Source organism: Engystomops pustulosus, chromosome 2, assembly GCF_040894005.1.
Source record: "Engystomops pustulosus chromosome 2, aEngPut4.maternal, whole genome shotgun sequence".
Lineage (NCBI taxonomy): Eukaryota > Metazoa > Chordata > Amphibia > Anura > Leptodactylidae > Engystomops > Engystomops pustulosus.
The window spans coordinates 265,813-293,223 of record NC_092412.1 but is presented as its reverse complement, the minus strand read 5'-3'; the positions used below and the strand labels follow the sequence as shown (position 1 = coordinate 293,223).

The 27,411-nt window shown below is 52.0% G+C and overlaps 1 protein-coding gene across 2 annotated transcripts in view; it reads left to right on the top strand.

The window, feature by feature from the left end:
- LOC140117120 (transient receptor potential cation channel subfamily M member 2-like) overlaps positions 1-27,411 on the top strand; it is a 132,169-nt gene that overhangs the window by 80,949 nt on the left and 23,809 nt on the right. For both annotated transcript variants that reach the window (XM_072133557.1, XM_072133556.1), the window contains exons 11-23: positions 788-909; positions 1,234-1,560; positions 1,783-1,905; positions 3,353-3,482; positions 3,565-3,710; positions 5,862-5,974; positions 6,058-6,165; positions 7,045-7,249; positions 7,379-7,497; positions 8,797-8,932; positions 9,014-9,185; positions 9,267-9,447; positions 9,562-9,743. In XM_072133557.1, coding sequence (XP_071989658.1) covers positions 788-909; positions 1,234-1,560; positions 1,783-1,905; positions 3,353-3,482; positions 3,565-3,710; positions 5,862-5,974; positions 6,058-6,165; positions 7,045-7,249; positions 7,379-7,497; positions 8,797-8,932; positions 9,014-9,185; positions 9,267-9,447; positions 9,562-9,743 — 2,064 coding nt within the window. The remainder of the gene's footprint in view (positions 1-787; positions 910-1,233; positions 1,561-1,782; positions 1,906-3,352; positions 3,483-3,564; positions 3,711-5,861; positions 5,975-6,057; positions 6,166-7,044; positions 7,250-7,378; positions 7,498-8,796; positions 8,933-9,013; positions 9,186-9,266; positions 9,448-9,561; positions 9,744-27,411) is intronic.

The following is a 27,411-nucleotide window of genomic DNA, read 5'->3' as shown; positions in this document are numbered from 1 at the left end:
TACAACAGATGTAATGTTTTTAATTATTTATATATATCAAGGTGTATGTTTAAGAGGTTCCGGTTTCGGTGACTATAACTTACGTGAACGGTGGAGAGCGCGTCATGTCTGAGGAAGGGGGCGTGTCCCTCGAAACGTCACAGCTAAACATGGCGCTCACGAGACCGCTGCTCGGCGTCTAAAGGAGTTAGCGTCTCTGCCCTGGGATCCAACTAACCGTGAGTCTAAATTCTGTATAATTGAATATATCCGGAGGGATGAAATCATGGTTTATAAGATACCAAGAACATGGAATAGACTCCTCGGATCCTAGTTACTATTTTTACAAGCTGAACTTGAGAAATTGTATTTACTATGGTGTCTTTTACTATGGGACAGATTAACACTTTGAATTAAGAGTGTATACGTTGAAATATTTGAAGTAAAGAAATCTATTTTTGCTTAATTGCATGTGTGGTCATTATATTGGACATTGTTCATGGAATGCGTTAAAATGGGAGAAATGGAGGTTCCCCCGTCCTAGACCACTATATCCAAAGTCATTGAAATACTCCACATACTATCTTGTATTTTTCTGAAGTTTACATAGAAGCTTCCTACAAGTCCCCACTGCCCGACCTCATCTTAAATACGTTTAGTAAGGAGTTGGACAAGTTATGTCCTGGAGTAGCGTCCCACTAAACCAAATAATATGATATCTGAAGCCAGTGGGTATGAGGCATGGGTCATATCCATGAAAGATCTAACTCCCAGCTTGGTAATGATGACAAGTGTCCATGTCTTTCAGCATCTCACAGCGCTGACAATTATGGACAAGAAAACTGGGATCACCAGCTAAAACTGTCCGTGTCCTGGAACAGGCCGGATATTGCTGAGACACAGATCTTCACTGAAGATTGGACTTGGAAGGTAAGATCTTAGTCAAGCTGAATCTCCCACCCACAATGTCCACTGGGACTTCTGCTGCACCAGGGGCTTTCTACTTCTTCTTCTCTTGTTGCCTCATATGCTACATTGTTCATCAATCAGAGTTAGCAGACTGATTACCTAACGATCGTAACTTTCAGGGGTCCAATAACTTTACATGCAAAAATGAAAAAAGAGTTATGTTCCATATGGAAACACTTCAAGATGAAAACTTTTAGTTACCCTCAGAGGTCCACCCAGAGCCATCTCAGGGGATCTCAGAGCCATCTCAGTTATGTGCCTGAGGATGAGCTTTCTGTCTTCCAGCCCTCGGATCTGTACCCTTGCCTGACGCTCTCATTGATTGAGGATAAGCCGTTGTTTGTCCGCCTCTTCCTGGAACACGGAGTGAGTCTGTCAGAATATGTCACTTGGGAGACGCTCACGTACCTGTACAATAACACAGACTCTACCAGTCTAATTCATAGCAAGTTGGAGAGAATGGTAACTGGGGAAGGGTCAAGAGCAAAAGTAGAATCCACCATTGAGCTACATCATGTGTCCCGTGTCCTGAAAGAGCTACTGGGAGATCTATCTGAACAGTTATACCCAGAAGGGAAGACTCGCAAAGTCCGCAGTCAAGTCAACATCAAGGTAAATGCTCTGAGCTTGGTGACAGAATGTAGGATGATGTTCCCACCTTTATTATTGGTAACTGCATCCACCACTTCATACTATGTACAGTAGATGGTAATTCTGTACCCAGGAGATGATGAGTGTTGATTATGTTTGGCCAGTTCTCTAGAAGAAGTTCTAACTGACCCATCAAGCTCCTGCATTACTGAAGTCACATGCAGCGTCTTTCTTACGTTTCAGATGAATGGCAAAGTGGCGGCCATGAAAAAGTCAACTCAGCATCTGGAGCATCCTAAGAGGGATCTTCTTATATGGTGCATCGTCCAGAATCGGGCAGAGCTTGCAGATATAATCTGGACTTTGGTAATTTCTCCCTATGTTGATGAGTTTATCATGTCCTGATTGTGCTGCCACTTGCATAGTTTTGTGTGGCCACCATGTGTCTGTATGACCTCCCTACAACACCTCGGCATGCTCCTGATGGGGCTCAGTATTGTGTGTGGCCTCCATGTGCCTGTATGACCTCCCTACAACACCTCGGCATGCTCCTGATGAGGCTCAGTATTGTGTGTGGCCTCCATGTGCCTGTATGACCTCCCTACAACACCTCGGCATGCTCCTGATGAGGCTCAGTATTGTGTGTGGCCTCCATGTGCCTGTAAGACCCTTCTACAATGCCTGGGCATGCTCCTGATGAGGCTCAGTATTGTGTATGACCTCCCTACAACACCTCGGCATGCTCCTGATGAGTCTTAGTATTGTGTGTGGCCTCCACGTGCCTGTATGACCTCCCTACAACACCTCAGCATGCTCCTGATTAGGCTCAGTATTGTGTTTGTCCTCCATGTGCCTGTATGACCTCCCTACAACACCTGGGCACACTCCTGATGAGGCTCAGTATTGTGTGTGGCCTCCATGTACATGTATGACCCCCCTACAACACCTCGGAATGCTCCTGATGAGGCTCAGTATTGTGTTTGTCCTCCATGTGCCTCTATGACCTCCCTACAACACCTCAGCATGCTCCTGATGAGGCTCAGTATTGTGTGTGGCCTCCATGTACCTGTATGACCTCCCTACAACACCTCGGCATGCTCCTGGTGAGGCTCAGTATTGTGTGTGGCCACCATGGGCCTCTATGACCCCCCTACAACACCTCGGAATGCTCCTGATGAGGCTCAGTATTGTGTGTGGCCACCATGTGCCTGTATGACCTCCCTACAACAACTCGGCATGCTCCTGATGAGGCTCAGTATTGTGTGTGACCTCCATGTGCATGTAAGACCTCGCTACAACACCTCGGCATGCTCCTGCTGAAGCTCAGTATTGTGTTTGTCCTTCATGTGCCTGTATGACCTCCCTACAACACCTCGGCATGCTCCTGATGAGGCTCAGTATTGTGTGTGGCCTCCATGTGCCTGTATGACCTCCCTACAACACCTGGGCATGCTCCTGATGAGGCTCAGTAGTGTGTGTGGCCTCCATGTGCCTTCATGACCCTTCTACAATGCCTCGGCATGCTCCTGATGAGGCTCAGTATTGTGTCTGGCCTCCATGTGCCTGTATGACCTCTCTACAACACCTCGGCATGCTCCTGATCAGGCTCAGTATTGTGTGTGGCCTCCATGTGCCTGTATGACCTCTCTACAACACCTCGGCATGCTCCTGATCAGGCTCAGTATTGTGTATGACCTCCAAAACAAAGTTTACAAACCTGTAGGAATATTCTCTTCTCTTTATTCTGATGGACAAACTGCAGAAATATCTGGATTCAGATTAATGTATTGGATTATCTTCTACTTTTCCACAGGGTCATGACTGTATCGCAGGAGCTTTAGTTTGCACCAAAATCCTGAAGGCCCTCTCTAAAGAAGAGGAGGATAGTGAGAACAGAAGTGAAATGAAGGCCCTGGCAGATGTCTATGAGGATCGGGCAGTGGGTGAGACTGATGACCACCCCTGGTCTGGTGAGGTCTCCTCCGCCATGTGTTATCTACTGTTTGTCTTTGTGTCTCTGAACAGGAGTCTTCTCTGAATGTTATCGATATGATGAAAAACGAGCAGAAATTCTCCTTATCCGAGTTTCGCCTAAATGGGGTAAGACGACCACCCTAGAACTCGCTCAGGAATCCCAAGCCCAAAACTTTATGTCTCAAGGAGGAGTGCAGGTGAGTGACTTTACAAGCCGCCCAAACATCTTACATAACGTGTGCAGAGAGTAACAAGGGAGGAATTGGGGAGGGGCGGTGGTTCCACATAATCACAACTGTGTGTTGTCTTCTTCTGTACATATGGACACAATATTGTACAGCTCCATGGACAATCCCAGCAGTCCCTACTGTGGACAGGCCATAGGTTGGCTGGCTGCCATCTTTGACTTCTGAACGTGTCTCAGGTCTTCTGGAGATTGTGCAATGGACTCCATCCATGTGTCCCACAGTTCCCTTCACACCGGAGAACTCCATTTTCTTCATGAAGCTCCTCCTCCTCCTCTGCTCTTGACCATTAGCAGTAAACTCTTCGGTGACAAGATTTGGTTTATTTCTATGACCCTTTGAGGCCTGAACATCTCCAGCCTCAGTAAGGCCAATTTCTGGATCTATGGACAAAGCCCCTTCTTATTGGCCCTCCTTAACTTGATGAACTCCTGAAAGGGAGTCTTTCACTTCCCTTATGAATACTAAACTGCCTACAGAGCTTAGAACAGCATCGTATACTTCTCCAGGATGTCCCTTTGTATGTGCCTCTATACCCTGGAGTTCCACTGTCACCGGCCAGACTCCTTCATTGCTCTCCTGTCTATGGCGACCTCTAGAATTACCTGTTTCTTTTGTGTTATACAATATCCCAAACCCCACATTGATACCCAACACGATGTGATGGTTTTGGGGTTGTATCTTTGAGGCTCATCCTGCGACTAAACCAATTGCCAAGATAACGAGGTTATAAGATTGGACAAACTGGCTGCCAGACTTTAGCTGTTGGATAGATGGCATCAGATGACAATAATACAGGATAGAGAGGAGGTCGTGGTCAATGGCTGCACGGTTCCCGAGGCCTGTGGCTATGGTACAGGCTCCAATCACTCTCTCCCCCACTGTGTGCTGTGTGTGGTCTCCACCAGATGTGGCGCTGTGCATAATGGTCACCCCACTGGGTATTGTTCCAGAAGTCTACTTGTTTACTTAGATCTTCAGCCGTCCCGCCATATTCAGTTCCGTCTTGTTGCATGCTCATAAACCGGTAAATAACCAGTTGTGTCCCAGATATGGCTCTTGGGGTTTTGAGCAGTGGATGGTAAGACCAAGGAGTGACTCTGCTGGGACCCCCACTTCTGAGGAGATTGTCCGCTGCCCTGAATGTTCTTTACTTGTGAATAATCTCCTGTAGAATGATGAACGAAATGAAAAAAACATCCATATCACCTTCTCAGATTGATGGCAGCAACAGGGTCCTCTCAAAGAACATTGCTGCTGAATCTCCTCACATTGTAGTTACACACCTCATGCTCCAGATCAGCAATATTCAGAGCTTCTGCTGTTACATAGGTGGTCACACTGACTGATCATCAATCACAAAGGACACTTGATTGTTAGCAACTGGCTGCTAATTACTGCTACTTATAAATAATGATCCAGCGGAATCTGTTATAAGATAAGATAATCCTTTATTAGGGCACATTCACATGGCCGTCTGCATGTACGTCCCCATAGACGGCAATAGCGGCGCGGCGCAGATACGGTGCCACCATTGTGTAGCACCGATCCGGCCCGCACACCGCAAAAAGATATAGCATGCTCTATCTTTTGGCGTGTGTGCGGCCGTGTGCCGCTATTCTCTATGGAGGGAGGAGGGGCTGCCTCCTTCTCCTCTCCAGCACACGGCGGTATGCCCGCACGATGGGCATACCGCGTGTGAATGTACCCTTAGTCTCACAGGGGGGAAATTCACAGCGTTACACTGCACTCCGAATGCCCTCAACCTCCTCAGCAGGTATACCTGCTTTGACCCTTTGTGCTTTTATGTTCTCTGCCCACTCCAGTTTATTGTTTTAGAGGACACCCAAGTACTTCTAAGACTTCACTGCCTCAATGTCCGCCTCAATTGTGTTGCACGCTCTATGTTAGGGCCTCCAAAACAAGATGGTGCCCTCTGCTGGAGCAGTTCAGGGGGCGCCAGAGTCACTGAACTGGTTTTGATGAATGTGGGCCATTGCGGTGCCTTAGGTGCTGATACCCATGACGGGTGCCATGATGGGGTCATGCAGTGTCTTTAGGTTCTGAAGGGCACATACAAGGTTTTTATCTTCTTCTCTCCAGACGTTCCTCACGAAGACCTGGTGGGGGAGGCTGTCTGTGGACAACGGTTTCTTCCAGATTATTCTGTGTATGTTACTTTTCCCGCTCATCTACAGTGGTCTCATCACATTCAGGTAGGTCTGACCCCACATAACCACATTACTTCTCTCCCCATTAATTGGATGACGTTGTAACGGAGCGCCCTGATATATTATAGGAAAGGATATGTGACCAACCAGGATGGGATTGAAGGAATCACAAATGAGCGACGGAGCATAAGAAACCGACCGGAACAGAGGAACACCAGGAAACTGCGGCACCGGGGGTGAGGGTGCAGGATCCTATCAGTGGTGGTCAGAAGATATAGGACCTGTCCTTTGTTTTACCTTCCATAGTGTCCATTACACTAATCAGCCAGAGCTATAGAGCTGGGGTGGGGGCTATGGGGGGGTCTTTACCGATCCCCTAACAGATGATAATACAGATGATAGAGTCTAATGCCCAGATTATATCACATCTAGGTAGCCCAGGCTGAGAAGCTTCTAATTACAATGTGGCCAAATCTATGGGTGTTGCCCATATGTACAAGATCATCAGGGGTGTAACTAGAAGAGGCTGGGCCCCATAGCAGACTTCTGAATGGGGCCCCCTTATCCCTTCACCAGGTAGTCTTCTTTTCCCAGGAGGCACATATGGCGGGAAGCCAGAGATAAGAGATTCCTGGTCCTGCCATCCCCTCCCCCCAACCATTTCTTATCTGTGTTCCCGACTCATTCCCCATTCTTTAGTGTCAGCTCGGATGCCAGGGCCCCCTGACACTATGGGCCCCATAGCAGCCGCTATGGGTGCTACCGCTGTAGTTACGGCCCTGAAGATCAAGAGAGAGGTAGACCTGAAGTCTGTCACTATGGGGGATTGTTACAGGGGTTTAAAAACTAGGAAGACAATCAAAAAAATAACATAAAAACACAATATAGATCCGAGCCCCCTCACACTAAGAAGGTTGAATGGATCATATCCAGAGGATAGGACATGTATTGTTATTTTAGGAATGAGCAGATACCTGGTGCTAGCAGACCCTTAGTGACCCGCCATCCCAAGCTTTCTTCACAAGTTTTTATTCAGCTGCCAATACAAAGCCTGTGGATGAGCTCTCGTAGGACCGTGTGTGGGGTTATTTCTGATGCTGATGTCTTGTCTCTAGGCCTGAACCCTACAGCTGCCTGTGGAAATTCATGGCTTTCTATAACGCTCCAATAGTCAAGTTCTATTACAATGTGGTATCATATATCGGCTTCCTCTGGATCTTCGCTTATGTCTTGATGATGGATTTCCAGACATATCCGTCCTGGAGAGAATATCTCTTGTATGCTTGGGTCTTCACCATCTTGTGTGAGGAGCTGCGGCAGGTATGGTTCCTCTGCTACGGAGCTTTGACATCAATGTGGTCACATCTGAATCTTGGTTCTTCTTCCTCAAAACGTGTAATTTCTTGTTTCTCTCCTTATAGTAGTTTCTCTCTACTATCTGTTTTGCAGTTATTTTACGATCCAGACCAGCGTGGATTTGTCTTGAAATCTGTCCAATATATCACAGAGTTTTGGAACCAGGTGGACACTGTGGCCCTGCTGCTATTCATTGTGGGGCTGGTCTGCAGGTGAGGACTACAGGCCCATGTGACACATTAGATCCATGAAGATTGCGGGTAGTTAATGCCATCGGACATACAAGGTGTGGGCACTAGAGCCCCCTGGTGTCTCTCTGGTCCAGTCTCTGGTGTCTCTCTGGTCCAGTCTCTGGTGTCTCTCTGGTCCGGTCTCTGGTGTCTCTCTGGTCCAGTCTCTGGTGTCTCTCTGGTCCAGTCTCTGGTGTCTCTCTGGTCCAGTCTCGGGTGTCTCTCTGGTCCAGTCTCTGGTGTCTCTCTGGTCCAGTCTCTGGTGTCTCTCTGGTCCAGTCTCTGGTGTCTCTCTGGTTCGGTCTCTGGTGTCTCTCTGGTCCAGTCTCTGGTGTCTCTCTGGTCCAGTCTCGGGTGTCTCTCTGGTCCAGTCTCTGGTGTCTCTCTGGTCCAGTCTCTGGTGTCTCTCTGGTCCAGTCTCTGGTGTCTCTCTGGTCCGGTCTTGGGTGTCTCTCTTGTCCAGTCTCTGGTGTCTCTCTGGTTCAGTCTCTGGTGTCTCTCTGGTCCAGTCTCTGGTGTCTTTCTGGTCCGGTCTTGGGTGTCTCTCTGGTCCAATCTCTGGTGTCTCTCTGGTCCAGTCTCTGGTGTCTTTCTGGTTCAGTCTCTGGTGTCTCTCTGGTCCAGTCTCTGGTGTCTCTCTGGTCCAGTCTCTGCTGTCTCTCTGGTCCAGTCTCTGGTGTCTCTCTGGTCCAGTCTCTGCTGTCTCTCTGGTCCAGTCTCTGCTGTCTCTCTGGTCCAGTCTCTGGTGTTTCTCTGGTCCCGAGTTGCTTAGTCAATGTTTATGTCCAGCTCAAAAGTTTCCTTGGTTTCCCCTTAGTACATGGAAGCAAGCGGAACATCTGCAGATAAAAAGATCTAAGCTCCAAACTCAAAGCCTAGTGTGAGGGAGCACTTCCCCCACGACAGATGCTCAAATACTGAGACTGGAGAATTCATTGGAGAGTCTCTTATGTCCCTCATTCACCATTTTGACCTTTCAGCATAGATCTTTCTGCCTGTAATGACCCATGCCATCGTTGGGTTACCTTACAATGTTATGCTATCTTTGGTGTTCTGCACCTCAGTCTGGTTCCTGGGTGTTAAAGCCAATGGGAGCATCAAGTATCAGGGATTATAGGAATGAAATTATCGACAGTGATATAATCTAAGAAAAGAGTCACTAGTGATGGTGTCAGGAAGAGAGTAACTGAAGTAAAGAAAAATAGGGGTATTCCACTTATTTTGGGCAAAATAGGACCCTGTGGTCTCAGGATGGTAAAATGAACCTCATTCATCTTCTAGGCTGGTCAGCACAAATACTGTTTACTTGGGTCGTGTCTTCCTGTCTCTGGACTACATGATATTCTGCATTCGTTTCATGCATATTTTTATTGTGAGCAAAGTCCTTGGACCAAAGATCATTATTCTCCGCCGAATGGTGAGTAATCTCCAAAGGTGACCGATATCCCCGATGGACAATGACGTCCTACGTTTTAATGAGTCGCTCTCTTTTCCACAGGTCATGGACATCTTCTTCTTCCTGTTCCTTCTCGCCATTTGGATTGTATCCTATGGCGTGGCTAAGCAGGCAATTCTTGTGACAAATGAGGAGCGGTTGTACTGGATCTTTCGGAATGTAGTTTATGGTCCATACCTGACCCTCTTTGGACAGATTCCATCTGATGTGGACAGTAAGTGACATGACTGATGGAAAGAAGGAGATAGATCTATCGGCTTAGCAGAGGCAGTAAACTTCATTTAATTGTTTTCAGGTTTGAACTTTGACCCAACAAAATGTTCCCAGAATGGGACGGACCCCACCATGCCGAAATGTGTCTACAATAATGAAAATGGCACTGCCCTCTTCCCCGAGTGGCTGACCATCATACTGATGTGCTTGTATCTCCTCCTAGCAAACATTCTTCTGCTCAACCTTCTCATTGCCATGTTTAGGTAGGTGCATCATATTCATCTGCCCTACTGTCCTCCTCTCTGGAGTTATCTCTAGCCTTTCCTCCAGGCTTGGTTGTGGATCAGATCTTCTCATTGGCTTTGCCTCTTGTCTAGTTACACTTTTGCAGAAATTGAGAGTCATGCGGATCAGGTCTGGAAGTTCCAGCGCCTTGGTTTGATAAAAGAATACAATGAGCGTCCAGCGGCTCCTCCACCATTCATCTTCTTCACCCATGTCTACATCCTGATGAAGTTCATCTTCTGCACGCGTATGAATCGGGGCCACAAAGTGCTGAGTAAGTCAGAGCCACATTGTCTTAAACTAACGTTAACATTGTATGGTACCTGTGTAGTGATCTCGGTCACACTTTCAGACAGGACCTTCTCAGGACCACCTGTGGACAGGACCTTAGGGGGAAGAGAGCCATGAGGTTCACCTGCTGTGGAGGTGACAAGCAGCGGTGGGAGACCTAAGGGTCCTGTGTGGAAAAGGTTTTTTAGAGCACAGCAAAGAGGCAGAGAATTGGGGAAGCCTCAGGTTCCTGTGGTGACCCTTGGTCCTTCTTTGGCAGCTGATTTTGCTACTGAGCGATGACGAGTTGAAAGAGGGGCCTGGAGGACCTCACCTTTGATAAGCTCTCCTCCTCAGGGAGGCTGAGGGTGGGATTCTGGAGGTGATGGGGAGCCTGCATTATCTACTTATTCGGGGATGCAGGGACCTCACAGAAGACCATTGTCTGAGAGTCAGGGAGCTCCATGACTTATAATGTCAGAAATGGCACAGAATCCCCTGTCCTCCTCTCTGGAGTCATTTCCAGCCTTTCCTCCAGGTTTGGTTTCATACTAATTGTCTTACATAATTACACAAACCAATTTCCAATTAAATGAAAATTTTTTTGTTTTTTCATTTTCATTTTTCACTCCCCATGATCAAAAATCCATAACTTTTTTATTTTTCCATGTACAGAGCTGTGTGACGGCTTATTTTCTGCGGAACAAATTGCACTTCATAGAGACGGTATTGAATATTCCATGCCGTGTACTAGGAAGCGGGAAAAAAATTCCAAATGCAGTGAAATTGGTATAAAAATACATTTGTGCCGTATTCTTGTGGGCTTGGATCTTACGGCTTTCACTGAGCGCCCCAAATGACAGGTCTACTTTATTCTTAGGGTCGGTGCGATCACAGGGATAACAAATTTATATAGGTTTTATAATGTTTTCATACGTTTACAAAAATTAAAACCTCCTGTACAAAAATTTTGGGGGGGATTTTGCCATCTTCTGGCGCTAATAACGTTTTTATACTTTGCTGTACGGAGCCGTGGGTGGTGTCCTTTTTTGCGGATTTTGATGACGTTTACAATGTTATCAATTTTAGGACTGTTTGACCTTGTGATCACTTTTTATAAAATTATTTTTTTTTAAATGGTAAAAAAAGTGCCATTTTCGACTTTGGGTGCGATTGAACCGTTATTATGGCAGTATATGGGGATTTTCCTCCTCATTCATTACAATGTTCTGATAGCTGATAGCACATTGTAATGCATGGGTTAAGTCGAAGTAGCTTCGGGTCTTCGTGAGACCCGACACTACCATGGCGACGGATCGCCGCTCCCCCGTGACGTCACGGGGAGCGGCGATCCTCGACAAGATGGCGGCGCCCCTTTTGAAGCAGCCGGCAAAGCACCCGCGATCAGTGCTAGAAATATGCAGCAAAGACTTACCGGCTGTGGAGAGGGCTCAGCCCTCTCCATGCACCTGCAGGCAGGAATCGTAGTCGGTGAAGCTAGAGGTCAGCACACAGGAGAGGCTCAGCAGTACAGAGGAGCAGGAAGGAATCGTAGTCAGTGAAGCTAGAGGTCAGCACACAGGAGAGGCTCAGCAGTACAGAGGAGCAGGCAGGAATCGTAGTCGGAGAAGCTAGAGGTCAGCACACAGGAGAGGCTTAGCAGTACAGAGGAGCAGGCAGGAATCGTAGTCGGAGAAGCTAGAGGTCAGCACACAGGAGAGGCTCAGCAGTACAGAGGAGCAGGCAGGAATCGTAGTCGGAGAAGCTAGAGGTCAGCACACTGGAGAGGCTCAGCAGTACAGAGGAGCAGGCAGGAATCGTAGTCGGTGAAGCTAGAGGTCAGCACACAGGAGAGGCTCAGCAGTACAGAGGAGCAGGCAGGAATCGTAGTCAGTGAAGCTATAGGTCAGCACACAGGAGAGGCTCAGCAGTACAGAGGAGCAGTCAGGAATCGTAGTCGGTGAAGCTAGAGGTCAGCACACAGGAGAGGCTCAGCAGTACAGAGGAACAGGCAGGAATCGTAGTCGGTGAAGCTAGAGGTTAGCACACAGGAGAGGCTCAGCAGTACAGAGGAGCAGGTAGGAATCGTAGTCGGTGAAGCTAGAGGTCAGCACACAGGAGAGGCTCAGTAGTATAGAGGAACAGGCAGGAATCGTAGTCGGAGAAGCTAGAGGTCAGCACACAGGAGAGGCTCAGCAGTATAGAGGAGCAGGTAGGAATCGTAGTCAGTGAAGCTATAGGTCAGCACACAGGAGAGGCTCAGCAGTACAGAGGAGCAGGCAGGAATCGTAGTCGGTGAAGCTAGAGGTCAGCACACAGGAGAGGCTCAGCAGTACAGAGGAGCAGGCAGGAATCGTAGTCGGTGAAGCTAGAGGTCAGCACACAGGAGAGGCTCAGCAGTATAGAGGAGCAGGCAGGAATCGTAGTCGGAGAAGCTAGAGGTCAGCACACAGGAGAGGCTCAGCAGTACAGAGAAGCAGGCAGGAATCGAAGTCGGTGAAGCTAGAGGTCAGCACACAGGAGAGGCTCAGCAGTATAGAGGAGCAGGCAGGAATCGTAGTCGGAGAAGCTAGAGGTCAGCACACAGGAGAGGCTCAGCAGTATAGAGGAGCAGGCAGGAATCGTAGTCGGAGAAGCTAGAGGTCAGCACACAGGAGAGGCTCAGCAGTACAGAGGAGCAGGCAGGAATCGTAGTCGGTGAAGCTAGAGGTCAGCACACAGGAGAGGCTCAGCAGTATAGAGGAGCAGGCAGGAATCGTAGTCGGAGAAGCTCGAGGTCAGCACACAGGAGAGGCTCAGCAGTACAGAGGAGCAGGCAGGAATCGTAGTCGGTGAAGCTACAGGTCAGCACACAGGAGAGGCTCAGCAGTACAGAGGAGCAGGCAGGAATCGTAGTCGGTGAAGCTAGAGGTCAGCACACAGGAGAGGCTCAGCAGTACAGAGGAGCAGTCAGGAATCGTAGTCGGTGAAGCTAGAGGTCAGCACACAGGAGAGGCTCAGCAGTACAGAGGAACAGGCAGGAATCGTAGTCGGTGAAGCTAGAGGTTAGCACACAGGAGAGGCTCAGCAGTACAGAGGAGCAGGTAGGAATCGTAGTCGGTGAAGCTAGAGGTCAGCACACAGGAGAGGCTCAGTAGTATAGAGGAACAGGCAGGAATCGTAGTCGGAGAAGCTAGAGGTCAGCACACAGGAGAGGCTCAGCAGTATAGAGGAGCAGGTAGGAATCGTAGTCAGTGAAGCTATAGGTCAGCACACAGGAGAGGCTCAGCAGTACAGAGGAGCAGGCAGGAATCGTAGTCGGTGAAGCTAGAGGTCAGCACACAGGAGAGGCTCAGCAGTACAGAGGAGCAGGCAGGAATCGTAGTCGGAGAAGCTAGAGGTCAGCACACAGGAGAGGCTCAGCAGTACAGAGAAGCAGGCAGGAATCGAAGTCGGTGAAGCTAGAGGTCAGCACACAGGAGAGGCTCAGCAGTATAGAGGAGCAGGCAGGAATCGTAGTCGGAGAAGCTAGAGGTCAGCACACAGGAGAGGCTCAGCAGTATAGAGGAGCAGGCAGGAATCGTAGTCGGAGAAGCTAGAGGTCAGCACACAGGAGAGGCTCAGCAGTACAGAGGAGCAGGCAGGAATCGTAGTCGGTGAAGCTAGAGGTCAGCACACAGGAGAGGCTCAGCAGTATAGAGGAGCAGGCAGGAATCGTAGTCGGAGAAGCTCGAGGTCAGCACACAGGAGAGGCTCAGCAGTACAGAGGAGCAGGCAGGAATCGTAGTCGGTGAAGCTACAGGTCAGCACACAGGAGAGGCTCAGCAGTACAGAGGAGCAGGCAGGAATCGTAGTCGGTGAAGCTACAGGTCAGCACACAGGAGAGGCTCAGCAGTACAGAGGAGCAGGCAGGAATCGTAGTCGGTGAAGCTAGAGGTCAGCACACAGGAGAGGCTCAGCAGTACAGAGGAGCAGGCAGGAATCGTAGTCGGTGAAGCTAGAGGTCAGCACACAGGAGAGGCTCAGCAGTACAGAGGAGCAGGCAGGAATCGTAGTCGGTGAAGCTATAGGTCAGCACACAGGAGAGGCTCAGCAGTACAGAGGAGCAGGCAGGAATCGTAGTCGGAGAAGCTAGAGGTCAGCACACAGGAGAGGCTCAGCAGTACAGAGGAGCAGGCAGGAATCGTAGTCGGTGAAGCTAGAGGTCAGCACACAGGAGAGGCTCAGCAGTACAGAGGAGCAGGCAGGAATCGTAGTCGGTGAAGCTATAGGTCAGCACACAGGAGAGGCTCAGCAGTACAGAGGAGCAGGCAGGAATCGTAGTCGGAGAAGCTAGAGGTCAGCACACAGGAGAGGCTCAGCAGTACAGAGGAGCAGGCAGGAATCGTAGTCGGTGAAGCTAGAGGTCAGCACACAGGAGAGGCTCAGCAGTACAGAGGAGCAGGCAGGAATCGTAGTCAGTGAAGCTAGAGGTCAGCACGCAGGAGAGGCTCAGCAGTACAGAGGAGCAGGCAGGAATCGTAGTCGGTGAAGCTATAGGTCAGCACACAGGAGAGGCTCAGCAGTACAGAGGAGCAGGCAGGAATCGTAGTCGGAGAAGCTAGAGGTCAGCACACAGGAGAGGCTCAGCAGTACAGAGGAGCAGGCAGGAATCGTAGTCGGTGAAGCTAGAGGTCAGCACACAGGAGAGGCTCAGCAGTACAGAGGAGCAGGCAGGAATCGTAGTCAGTGAAGCTAGAGGTCAGCACGCAGGAGAGGCTCAGCAGTACAGAGGAGCAGGCAGGAATCGTAGTCGGTGAAGCTAGAGGTTAGCACACAGGAGAGGCTCAGCAGTACAGAGGAGTTTGCAGGAATCGTAGTCGGTGAAGCTAGAGGTCAGCACACAGGAGAGGCTCAGCAGTACAGAGGAGCAGGCAGGAATCGTAGTCGGTGAAGCTATAGGTCAGCACACAGGAGAGGCTCAGCAGTATAGAGGAGCAGGCAGGAATCGTAGTCGGTGAAGCTATAGGTCAGCACACAGGAGAGGCTCAGCAGTACAGAGGAGCAGGCAGGAATCGTAGTCGGAGAAGCTAGAGGTCAGCACACAGGAGAGGCTCAGCAGTACAGAGGAGCAGGAAGGAATCGTAGTCAGTGAAGCTAGAGGTCAGCACACAGGAGAGGCTCAGCAGTACAGAGGAGCAGGCAGGAATCGTAGTCGGTGAAGCTAGAGGTCAGCACACTGGAGAGGCTCAGCAGTACAGAGGAGCAGGCAGGAATCGTAGTCGGTGAAGCTAGAGGTCAGCACACAGGAGAGGCTTAGCAGTACAGAGGAGCAGGCAGGAATCGTAGTCGGAGAAGCTAGAGGTCAGCACACAGGAGAGGCTCAGCAGTACAGAGGAGCAGGCAGGAATCGTAGTCGGAGAAGCTAGAGGTCAGCACACTGGAGAGGCTCAGCAGTACAGAGGAGCAGGCAGGAATCGTAGTCGGTGAAGCTAGAGGTCAGCACACAGGAGAGGCTCAGCAGTACAGAGGAGCAGGCAGGAATCGTAGTCAGTGAAGCTATAGGTCAGCACACAGGAGAGGCTCAGCAGTACAGAGGAGCAGTCAGGAATCGTAGTCGGTGAAGCTAGAGGTCAGCACACAGGAGAGGCTCAGCAGTACAGAGGAACAGGCAGGAATCGTAGTCGGTGAAGCTAGAGGTTAGCACACAGGAGAGGCTCAGCAGTACAGAGGAGCAGGTAGGAATCGTAGTCGGTGAAGCTAGAGGTCAGCACACAGGAGAGGCTCAGTAGTATAGAGGAACAGGCAGGAATCGTAGTCGGAGAAGCTAGAGGTCAGCACACAGGAGAGGCTCAGCAGTATAGAGGAGCAGGTAGGAATCGTAGTCAGTGAAGCTATAGGTCAGCACACAGGAGAGGCTCAGCAGTACAGAGGAGCAGGCAGGAATCGTAGTCGGTGAAGCTAGAGGTCAGCACACAGGAGAGGCTCAGCAGTACAGAGGAGCAGGCAGGAATCGTAGTCGGAGAAGCTAGAGGTCAGCACACAGGAGAGGCTCAGCAGTACAGAGAAGCAGGCAGGAATCGAAGTCGGTGAAGCTAGAGGTCAGCACACAGGAGAGGCTCAGCAGTATAGAGGAGCAGGCAGGAATCGTAGTCGGAGAAGCTAGAGGTCAGCACACAGGAGAGGCTCAGCAGTATAGAGGAGCAGGCAGGAATCGTAGTCGGAGAAGCTAGAGGTCAGCACACAGGAGAGGCTCAGCAGTACAGAGGAGCAGGCAGGAATCGTAGTCGGTGAAGCTAGAGGTCAGCACACAGGAGAGGCTCAGCAGTATAGAGGAGCAGGCAGGAATCGTAGTCGGAGAAGCTCGAGGTCAGCACACAGGAGAGGCTCAGCAGTACAGAGGAGCAGGCAGGAATCGTAGTCGGTGAAGCTACAGGTCAGCACACAGGAGAGGCTCAGCAGTACAGAGGAGCAGGCAGGAATCGTAGTCGGTGAAGCTACAGGTCAGCACACAGGAGAGGCTCAGCAGTACAGAGGAGCAGGCAGGAATCGTAGTCGGAGAAGCTAGAGGTCAGCACACAGGAGAGGCTCAGCAGTACAGAGAAGCAGGCAGGAATCGAAGTCGGTGAAGCTAGAGGTCAGCACACAGGAGAGGCTCAGCAGTATAGAGGAGCAGGCAGGAATCGTAGTCGGAGAAGCTAGAGGTCAGCACACAGGAGAGGCTCAGCAGTATAGAGGAGCAGGCAGGAATCGTAGTCGGAGAAGCTAGAGGTCAGCACACAGGAGAGGCTCAGCAGTATAGAGGAGCAGGCAGGAATCGTAGTCGGAGAAGCTAGAGGTCAGCACACAGGAGAGGCTCAGCAGTACAGAGGAGCAGGCAGGAATCGTAGTCGGTGAAGCTAGAGGTCAGCACACAGGAGAGGCTCAGCAGTATAGAGGAGCAGGCAGGAATCGTAGTCGGAGAAGCTCGAGGTCAGCACACAGGAGAGGCTCAGCAGTACAGAGGAGCAGGCAGGAATCGTAGTCGGTGAAGCTACAGGTCAGCACACAGGAGAGGCTCAGCAGTACAGAGGAGCAGGCAGGAATCGTAGTCGGTGAAGCTAGAGGTCAGCACACAGGAGAGGCTCAGCAGTACAGAGGAGCAGGCAGGAATCGTAGTCGGTGAAGCTAGAGGTCAGCACACAGGAGAGGCTCAGCAGTACAGAGGAGCAGGCAGGAATCGTAGTCGGTGAAGCTACAGGTCAGCACACAGGAGAGGCTCAGCAGTACAGAGGAGCAGGCAGGAATCGTAGTCGGTGAAGCTAGAGGTCAGCACACAGGAGAGGCTCAGCAGTACAGAGGAGCAGGCAGGAATCGTAGTCGGTGAAGCTAGAGGTCAGCACACAGGAGAGGCTCAGCAGTACAGAGGAGCAGGCAGGAATCGTAGTCGGTGAAGCTATAGGTCAGCACACAGGAGAGGCTCAGCAGTACAGAGGAGCAGGCAGGAATCGTAGTCGGAGAAGCTAGAGGTCAGCACACAGGAGAGGCTCAGCAGTACAGAGGAGCAGGCAGGAATCGTAGTCGGTGAAGCTAGAGGTCAGCACACAGGAGAGGCTCAGCAGTACAGAGGAGCAGGCAGGAATCGTAGTCGGTGAAGCTATAGGTCAGCACACAGGAGAGGCTCAGCAGTACAGAGGAGCAGGCAGGAATCGTAGTCGGAGAAGCTAGAGGTCAGCACACAGGAGAGGCTCAGCAGTACAGAGGAGCAGGCAGGAATCGTAGTCGGTGAAGCTAGAGGTCAGCACACAGGAGAGGCTCAGCAGTACAGAGGAGCAGGCAGGAATCGTAGTCAGTGAAGCTAGAGGTCAGCACGCAGGAGAGGCTCAGCAGTACAGAGGAGCAGGCAGGAATCGTAGTTGGTGAAGCTAGAAGTTAGCACACAGGAGAGGCTCAGCAGTACAGAGGAGCATGCAGGAATCGTAGTCGGTGAAGCTAGAGGTCAGCACACAGGAGAGGCTCAGCAGTACAGAGGAGCAGGCAGGAATCGTAGTCGGTGAAGCTAGAGGTTAGCACACAGGAGAGGCTCAGCAGTACAGAGGAGTTTGCAGGAATCGTAGTCGGTGAAGCTAGAGGTCAGCACACAGGAGAGGCTCAGCAGTACAGAGGAGCAGGCAGGAATCGTAGTCGGTGAAGCTATAGGTCAGCACACAGGAGAGGCTCAGCAGTATAGAGGAGCAGGCAGGGATCGTAGTCGGTGAAGCTATAGGTCAGCACACAGGAGAGGCTCAGCAGTACAGAGGAGCAGGCAGGAATCGTAGTCGGAGAAGCTAGAGGTCAGCACACAGGAGAGGCTCAGCAGTACAGAGGAGCAGGAAGGAATCGTAGTCAGTGAAGCTAGAGGTCAGCACACAGGAGAGGCTCAGCAGTACAGAGGAGCAGGCAGGAATCGTAGTCGGTGAAGCTAGAGGTCAGCACACTGGAGAGGCTCAGCAGTACAGAGGAGCAGGCAGGAATCGTAGTCGGTGAAGCTAGAGGTCAGCACACAGGAGAGGCTCAGCAGTACAGAGGAGCAGGCAGGAATCGTAGTCGGAGAAGCTAGAGGTCAGCACACAGGAGAGGCTCAGCAGTACAGAGGAGCAGGCAGGAATCGTAGTCGGTGAAGCTAGAGGTCAGCACACAGGAGAGGCTCAGCAGTACAGAGGAGCAGGCAGGAATCGTAGTCGGTGAAGCTAGAGGTCAGCACACAGGAGAGGCTCAGCAGTACAGAGGAGCAGGCAGGAATCGTAGTCGGTGAAGCTAGAGGTCAGCACACAGGAGAGGCTCAGCAGTACAGAGGAGCAGGCAGGAATCGTAGTCGGAGAAGCTAGAGGTCAGCACACTGGAGAGGCTCAGCAGTACAGAGGAGCAGGCAGGAATCGTAGTCGGTGAAGCTAGAGGTCAGCACACAGGAGAGGCTCAGCAGTACAGAGGAGCAGGCAGGAATCGTAGTCAGTGAAGCTATAGGTCAGCACACAGGAGAGGCTCAGCAGTACAGAGGAGCAGTCAGGAATCGTAGTCGGTGAAGCTAGAGGTCAGCACACAGGAGAGGCTCAGCAGTACAGAGGAACAGGCAGGAATCGTAGTCGGTGAAGCTAGAGGTTAGCACACTGGAGAGGCTCAGCAGTACAGAGGAGCAGGTAGGAATCGTAGTCGGTGAAGCTAGAGGTCAGCACACAGGAGAGGCTCAGTAGTATAGAGGAACAGGCAGGAATCGTAGTCGGAGAAGCTAGAGGTCAGCACACAGGAGAGGCTCAGCAGTATAGAGGAGCAGGTAGGAATCGTAGTCAGTGAAGCTATAGGTCAGCACACAGGAGAGGCTCAGCAGTACAGAGGAGCAGGCAGGAATCGTAGTCGGTGAAGCTAGAGGTCAGCACACAGGAGAGGCTCAGCAGTACAGAGGAGCAGGCAGGAATCGTAGTCGGAGAAGCTAGAGGTCAGCACACAGGAGAGGCTCAGCAGTACAGAGAAGCAGGCAGGAATCGAAGTCGGTGAAGCTAGAGGTCAGCACACAGGAGAGGCTCAGCAGTATAGAGGAGCAGGCAGGAATCGTAGTCGGAGAAGCTAGAGGTCAGCACACAGGAGAGGCTCAGCAGTATAGAGGAGCAGGCAGGAATCGTAGTCGGAGAAGCTAGAGGTCAGCACACAGGAGAGGCTCAGCAGTACAGAGGAGCAGGCAGGAATCGTAGTCGGTGAAGCTAGAGGTCAGCACACAGGAGAGGCTCAGCAGTATAGAGGAGCAGGCAGGAATCGTAGTCGGAGAAGCTCGAGGTCAGCACACAGGAGAGGCTCAGCAGTACAGAGGAGCAGGCAGGAATCGTAGTCGGTGAAGCTACAGGTCAGCACACAGGAGAGGCTCAGCAGTACAGAGGAGCAGGCAGGAATCGTAGTCGGTGAAGCTACAGGTCAGCACACAGGAGAGGCTCAGCAGTACAGAGGAGCAGGCAGGAATCGTAGTCGGTGAAGCTAGAGGTCAGCACACAGGAGAGGCTCAGCAGTACAGAGGAGCAGGCAGGAATCGTAGTCGGTGAAGCTAGAGGTCAGCACACAGGAGAGGCTCAGCAGTACAGAGGAGCAGGCAGGAATCGTAGTCGGTGAAGCTATAGGTCAGCACACAGGAGAGGCTCAGCAGTACAGAGGAGCAGGCAGGAATCGTAGTCGGAGAAGCTAGAGGTCAGCACACAGGAGAGGCTCAGCAGTACAGAGGAGCAGGCAGGAATCGTAGTCGGTGAAGCTAGAGGTCAGCACACAGGAGAGGCTCAGCAGTACAGAGGAGCAGGCAGGAATCGTAGTCGGTGAAGCTATAGGTCAGCACACAGGAGAGGCTCAGCAGTACAGAGGAGCAGGCAGGAATCGTAGTCGGAGAAGCTAGAGGTCAGCACACAGGAGAGGCTCAGCAGTACAGAGGAGCAGGCAGGAATCGTAGTCAGTGAAGCTAGAGGTCAGCACACAGGAGAGGCTCAGCAGTACAGAGGAGCAGGCAGGAATCGTAGTCAGTGAAGCTAGAGGTCAGCACGCAGGAGAGGCTCAGCAGTACAGAGGAGCAGGCAGGAATCGTAGTTGGTGAAGCTAGAAGTTAGCACACAGGAGAGGCTCAGCAGTACAGAGGAGCATGCAGGAATCGTAGTCGGTGAAGCTAGAGGTCAGCACACAGGAGAGGCTCAGCAGTACAGAGGAGCAGGCAGGAATCGTAGTCGGTGAAGCTAGAGGTTAGCACACAGGAGAGGCTCAGCAGTACAGAGGAGTTTGCAGGAATCGTAGTCGGTGAAGCTAGAGGTCAGCACACAGGAGAGGCTCAGCAGTACAGAGGAGCAGGCAGGAATCGTAGTCGGTGAAGCTATAGGTCAGCACACAGGAGAGGCTCAGCAGTACAGAGGAGCAGGCAGGAATCGTAGTCGGAGAAGCTAGAGGTCAGCACACAGGAGAGGCTCAGCAGTACAGAGGAGCAGGCAGGAATCGAAGTCGGTGAAGCTAGAGGTCAGCACACAGGAGAGGCTCAGCAGTATAGAGGAGCAGGCAGGAATCGTAGTCGGAGAAGCTAGAGGTCAGCACACAGGAGAGGCTCAGCAGTATAGAGGAGCAGGCAGGAATCGTAGTCGGAGAAGCTAGAGGTCAGCACACAGGAGAGGCTCAGCAGTACAGAGGAGCAGGCAGGAATCGTAGTCGGTGAAGCTACAGGTCAGCACACAGGAGAGGCTCAGCAGTACAGAGGAGCAGGCAGGAATCGTAGTCGGTGAAGCTAGAGGTCAGCACACAGGAGAGACTCAGCAGTACAGAGGAGCAGGCAGGAATCGTAGTCGGTGAAGCTAGAGGTCAGCACACAGGAGAGGCTCAGCAGTACAGAGGAGCAGGCAGTAATCGTAGTCGGTGAAGCTATAGGTCAGCACACAGGAGAGGCTCAGCAGTACAGAGGAGCAGGCAGGAATCGTAGTCGGAGAAGCTAGAGGTCAGCACGCAGGAGAGGCTCAGCAGTACAGAGGAGCAGGCAGGAATCGTAGTCGGAGAAGCTAGAGGTCAGCACACAGGAGAGGCTCAGCAGTACAGAGGAGCAGGCAGGAATCGTAGTCGGTAAAGCTATAGGTCAGCACACAGGAGAGGCTCAGCAGTACAGAGGAGCAGGCAGGAATCGTAGTCGGTGAAGCTAGAGGTCATCACACAGGAGAGGCTCAGCAGTACAGAGGAGCAGGCAGGAATCGTAGTTGGTGAAGCTAGAAGTTAGCACACAGGAGAGGCTCAGCAGTACAGAGGAGCATGCAGGAATCGTAGTCGGTGAAGCTAGAGGTCAGCACACAGGAGAGGCTCAGCAGTACAGAGGAGCAGGCAGGAATCGTAGTCGGTGAAGCTAGAGGTCAGCACACAGGAGAGGCTCAGCAGTACAGAGGAGTTTGCAGGAATCGTAGTCGGTGAAGCTAGAGGTCAGCACACAGGAGAGGCTCAGCAGTACAGAGGAGCAGGCAGGAATCGTAGTCGGTGAAGCTATAGGTCAGCACACAGGAGAGGCTCAGCAGTACAGAGGAGCAGGCAGGAATCGTAGTCGGTGAAGCTATAGGTCAGCACACAGGAGAGGCTCAGCAGTACAGAGGAGCAGGCAGGAATCGTAGTCGGAGAAGCTAGAGGTCAGTACACAGGAGAGGCTCAGCAGTACAGAGGAGCAGGCAGGAATCGTAGTTGGTAAAGCTAGAGTTCAGCACACAGGAGAGGCTCAGCAGTACAGAGGAGCAGGCAGGAATCGTAGTTGGTGAAGCTAGAGGTCAGCACACAGGAGAGGCTCAGCAGTACAGAGGAGCAGGCAGGAATCGTAGTCGGAGAAGCTAGAGGTCAGCACACAGGAGAGGCTCAGCAGTACAGAGGAGCAGACAGGAATCGTAGTCGGTGAAGCTAGAGGTCAGCACACAGGAGAGGCTCAGCAGTACAGAGGAGCAGGCAGGAATCGTAGTCGGAGAAGCTAGAGGTCAGCACACAGGAGAGGCTCAGCAGTACAGAGGAGCAGGCAGGAATCGTAGTCGGAGAAGCTAGAGGTCAGCACACAGGAGAGGCTCAGCAGTACAGAGGAGCAGGCAGGAATCGTAGTTGGTGAAGCTAGAGGTTAGCACACAGGAGAGACTCAGCAGTACAGAGGAGCAGGCAGGAATCGTAGTCAGTGAAGCTAGAGGTCAGCACACAGTAGAGGCTCAGCAGTACAGAGGAGCAGGCAGGAATCGTAGTCGGTGAAGCTAGAGGTCAGCACACAGGAGAGGCTCAGAAGTACAGAGGAGCAGGCAGGAATTGTAGTCAGAGAAGCTAGAGGTCAGCACACAGGAGAGGCTCAGCAGTACAGAAGAGCAGGCAGGAATCGTAGTTGGTGAAGTTAGAGGTTAGCACACAGGAGAGGCTCAGCAGTACAGAGGAGCAGGCAGGAATCGTAGTCGGAGAAGCTAGAGGTCAGCACACAGGAGAGGCTCAGCAGTACAGAGGAGCAGGCAGGAATCGTAGTAGCAGAAGCAGGAGGTCAGCACACAGGAGAGGCTCAGCAGTACAGAGGAGCAGGCAGGAATCGTAGTCGGTGAAGCTAGAGGTCAGCACACAGGACAGGCTCAGCAGTATAGAGGAACAGGCAGGAATCGTAGTCGGTGAAGCTAGAGGTTAGCACACAGGAGAGGCTCAGCAGTACAGAGGAGCAGGTAGGAATCGTAGTCGGTGAAGCTAGAGGTCAGCACACAGGAGAGACTCAGCAGTACAGAGGAGCAGGCAGGAATCGTAGTCGGTGAAGCTAGAGGTCAGCACACAGGAGAGGCTCAGCAGTACAGAGGAGCAGGTAGGAATCGTAGTCAGTGAAGCTATAGGTCAGCACACAGGAGAGGCTCAGCAGTACAGAGGAGCAGGCAGGAATCGTAGTCGGTGAAGCTAGAGGTCAGCACACAGGAGAGGCTCAGCAGTACAGAGGAGCAGGCAGGAATCGTAGTCGGTGAAGCTAGAGGTCAGCACACAGGAGAGGCTCAGCAGTACAGAGGAGCAGGCAGGAATCGTAGTCGGTGAAGCTAGAGGTCAGCACACAGGAGAGGTTCAGCAGTACAGAGGAGCAGGCAGGAATCGTAGTCGGTGAAGCTAGAGGTCAGCACACTGGAGAGGCTCAGCAGTACAGAGGAGCAGGCAGGAATCGTAGTCGGTGAAGCTAGAGGTCAGCACACAGGAGAGGCTCAGCAGTACAGAGGAGCAGGCAGGAATCGTAGTCGGTGAAGCTAGAGGTCAGCACACAGGAGAGGTTCAGCAGTACAGAGGAGCAGGCAGGAATCGTAGTCGGTGAAGCTAGAGGTCAGCACACTGGAGAGGCTCAGCAGTACAGAGGAGCAGGCAGGAATCGTAGTCGGTGAAGCTAGAGGTCAGCACACTGGAGAGGCTCAGCAGTACAGAGGAGCAGGCAGGAATCGTAGTCGGTGAAGCTATAGGTCAGCACACAGGAGAGGCTCAGCAGTACAGAGGAGCAGGCAGGAATCGTAGTCGGAGAAGCTAGAGGTCAGCACACAGGAGAGGCTCAGCAGTACAGAGGAGCAGGCAGGAATCGTAGTCGGTGAAGCTAGAGGTCAGCACACAGGAGAGGCTCAGCAGTATAGAGGAGCAGGCAGGAATCGTAGTCGGTGAAGCTATAGGTCAGCACACAGGAGAGGCTCAGCAGTATAGAGGAGCAGGCAGGAATCGTAGTCGGTGAAGCTATAGGTCAGCACACAGGAGAGGCTCAGCAGTACAGAGGAGCAGGCAGGAATCGTAGTCGGTGAAGCTAGAGGTCAGTACACAGGAGAGGCTCAGCAGTACAGAGGAGCAGGCAGGAATCGTAGTTGGTAAAGCTAGAGGTCAGCACACAGGAGAGGCTCAGCAGTACAGAGGAGCAGGCAGGAATCGTAGTCGGTGAAGCTAGAGGTCAGCACACAGGAGAGGCTCAGCAGTACAGAGGAGCAGACAGGAATCGTAGTCGGTGAAGCTAGAGGTCAGCACACAGGAGAGGCTCAGCAGTACAGAGGAGCAGGCAGGAATCGTAGTCGGAGAAGCTAGAGGTCAGCACACAGGAGAGGCTCAGCAGTACAGAGGAGCAGGCAGGAATCGTAGTCGGAGAAGCTAGAGGTCAGCACACAGGAGAGGCTCAGCAGTACAGAGGAGCAGGCAGGAATCGTAGTTGGTGAAGCTAGAGGTTAGCACACAGGAGAGACTCAGCAGTACAGAGGAGCAGGCCGGAATCGTAGTCAGTGAAGCTAGAGGTCAGCACACAGTAGAGGCTCAGCAGTACAGAGGAGCAGGCAGGAATCGTAGTCGGTGAAGCTAGAGGTCAGCACACAGTAGAGGCTCAGCAGTACAGAGGAGCAGGCAGGAATCGTAGTCGGTGAAGCTAGAGGTCAGCACACAGGAGAGGCTCAGAAGTACAGAGGAGCAGGCAGGAATCGTAGTCAGAGAAGTTAGAGGTCAGCACACAGGAGAGGCTCAGCAGTACAGAAGAGCAGGCAGGAATCGTAGTTGGTGAAGTTAGAGGTTAGCACACAGAAGAGGCTCAGCAGTACAGAGGAGCAGGCAGGAATCGTAGTCGGAGAAGCTAGAGGTCAGCACACAGGAGAGGCTCAGCAGTACAGAGGAGCATGCAGGAATCGTAGTCGGAGAAGCTAGAGGTCAGCACACAGGAGAGGCTCAGCAGTACAGAGGAGCAGGCAGGAATCGTAGTAGCAGAAGCAGGAGGTCAGCACACAGGAGAGGCTCAGCAGTACAGAGGAGCAGGCAGGAATCGTAGTCGGTGAAGCTAGAGGTCAGCACACAGGAGAGGCTCAGCAGTATAGAGGAACAGGCAGGAATCGTAGTCGGTGAAGCTAGAGGTTAGCACACAGGAGAGGCTCGGCAGTACAGAGGAGCAGGTAGGAATCGTAGTCGGTGAAGCTAGAGGTCAGCACACAGGAGAGGCTCAGCAGTATAGAGGAACAGGCAGGAATCGTAGTCGGTGAAGCTAGAGGTTAGCACACAGGAGAGGCTCAGCAGTACAGAGGAGCAGGTAGGAATCGTAGTCGGTGAAGCTAGAGGTCAGCACACAGGAGAGACTCAGCAGTACAGAGGAGCAGGCAGGAATCGTAGTCGGTGAAGCTAGAGGTCAGCACACAGGAGAGGCTCAGCAGTACAGAGGAGCAGGTAGGAATCGTAGTCAGTGAAGCTATAGGTCAGCACACAGGAGAGGCTCAGCAGTACAGAGGAGCAGGCAGGAATCGTAGTCGGTGAAGCTAGAGGTCAGCACACAGGAGAGGCTCAGCAGTACAGAGGAGCAGGCAGTAATTGTAGTCGGTGAAGCTAGAGGTCAGCACACAGGAGAGGCTCAGCAGTACAGAGGAGCAGGCAGGAATCGTAGTCGGTGAAGCTAGAGGTCAGCACACTGGAGAGGCTCAGCAGTACAGAGGAGCAGGCAGGAATCGTAGTCGGTGAAGCTAGAGGTCAGCACACAGGAGAGGCTCAGCAGTACAGAGGAGCAGGCAGGAATCGTAGTCGGAGAAGCTAGAGGTCAGCACACAGGAGAGGCTCAGCAGTACAGAGGAGCAGGCAGGAATCGTAGTCGGAGAAGCTAGAGGTCAGCACACAGGAGAGACTCAGCAGTACAGAGGAGCAGGCAGGAATCGTAGTCGGTGAAGCTAGAGGTCAGCACACAGGAGAGGCTCAGCAGTACAGAGGAGCAGGCAGGAATCGTAGTCGGTGAAGCTAGAGGTCAGCACACAGGAGAGGCTCAGCAGTATAGAGGAGCAGGCAGGAATCGTAGTCGGTGAAGCTAGAGGTCAGCACACAGGAGAGGCTCAGCAGTACAGAGGAGCAGGCAGGAATCGTAGTCGGTGAAGCTAGAGGTCAGCACACAGGAGAGGCTCAGCAGTATAGAGGAACAGGCAGGAATCGTAGTCGGTGAAGCTAGAGGTCAGCACACAGGAGAGGCTCAGCAGTATAGAGGAGCAGGCAGGAATCGTAGTCGGTGAAGCTATAGGTCAGCACACAGGAGAGGCTCAGCAGTACAGAGGAGCAGGCAGGAATCGTAGTCGGTGAAGCTAGAGGTCAGTACACAGGAGAGGCTCAGCAGTACAGAGGAGCAGGCAGGAATCGTAGTTGGTAAAGCTAGAGGTCAGCACACAGGAGAGGCTCAGCAGTACAGAGGAGCAGGCAGGAATCGTAGTCGGTGAAGCTAGAGGTCAGCACACAGGAGAGGCTCAGCAGTACAGAGGAGCAGACAGGAATCGTAGTCGGTGAAGCTAGAGGTCAGCACACAGGAGAGGCTCAGCAGTACAGAGGAGCAGGCAGGAATCGTAGTCGGAGAAGCTAGAGGTCAGCACACAGGAGAGGCTCAGCAGTACAGAGGAGCAGGCAGGAATCGTAGTCGGAGAAGCTAGAGGTCAGCACACAGGAGAGGCTCAGCAGTACAGAGGAGCATGCAGGAATCAAAGTCAGTGAAGCTATAGGTCAGCACACAGGAGAGGCTCAGCAGTACAGAGGAGCAGGCAGGAATCGTAGTCGGTGAAGCTATAGGTCAGCACACAGGAGAGGCTCAGCAGTACAGAGGAGCAGGCAGGAATCGTAGTCGGAGAAGCTAGAGGTCAGCACACAGGAGAGGCTCAGCAGTACAGAGGAGCAGGCAGGAATCGTAGTCGGAGAAGCTAGAGGTCAGCACACAGGAGAGGCTCAGCAGTACAGAGGAGCAGGCAGGAATCGTAGTCGGTGAAGCTAGAGGTCAGCACACAGGAGAGGCTCAGCAGTACAGAGGAGCAGGCAGGAATCGTAGTAGCAGAAGGAGGAGGTCAGCACACAGGAGAGGCTCAGCAGTACAGAGGAGCAGGCAGGAATCGTAGTCGGTGAAGCTAGAGGTCAGCACACAGGAGAGGCTCAGCAGTATAGAGGAACAGGCAGGAATCGTAGTCGGTGAAGCTAGAGGTTAGCACACAGGAGAGGCTCAGCAGTACAGAGGAGCAGGTAGGAATCGTAGTCGGTGAAGCTAGAGGTCAGCACACAGGAGAGACTCAGCAGTACAGAGGAGCAGGCAGGAATCGTAGTCGGTGAAGCTAGAGGTCAGCACACAGGAGAGGCTCAGCAGTACAGAGGAGCAGGTAGGAATCGTAGTCAGTGAAGCTATAGGTCAGCACACAGGAGAGGCTCAGCAGTACAGAGGAGCAGGCAGGAATCGTAGTCGGTGAAGCTAGAGGTCAGCACACAGGAGAGGCTCA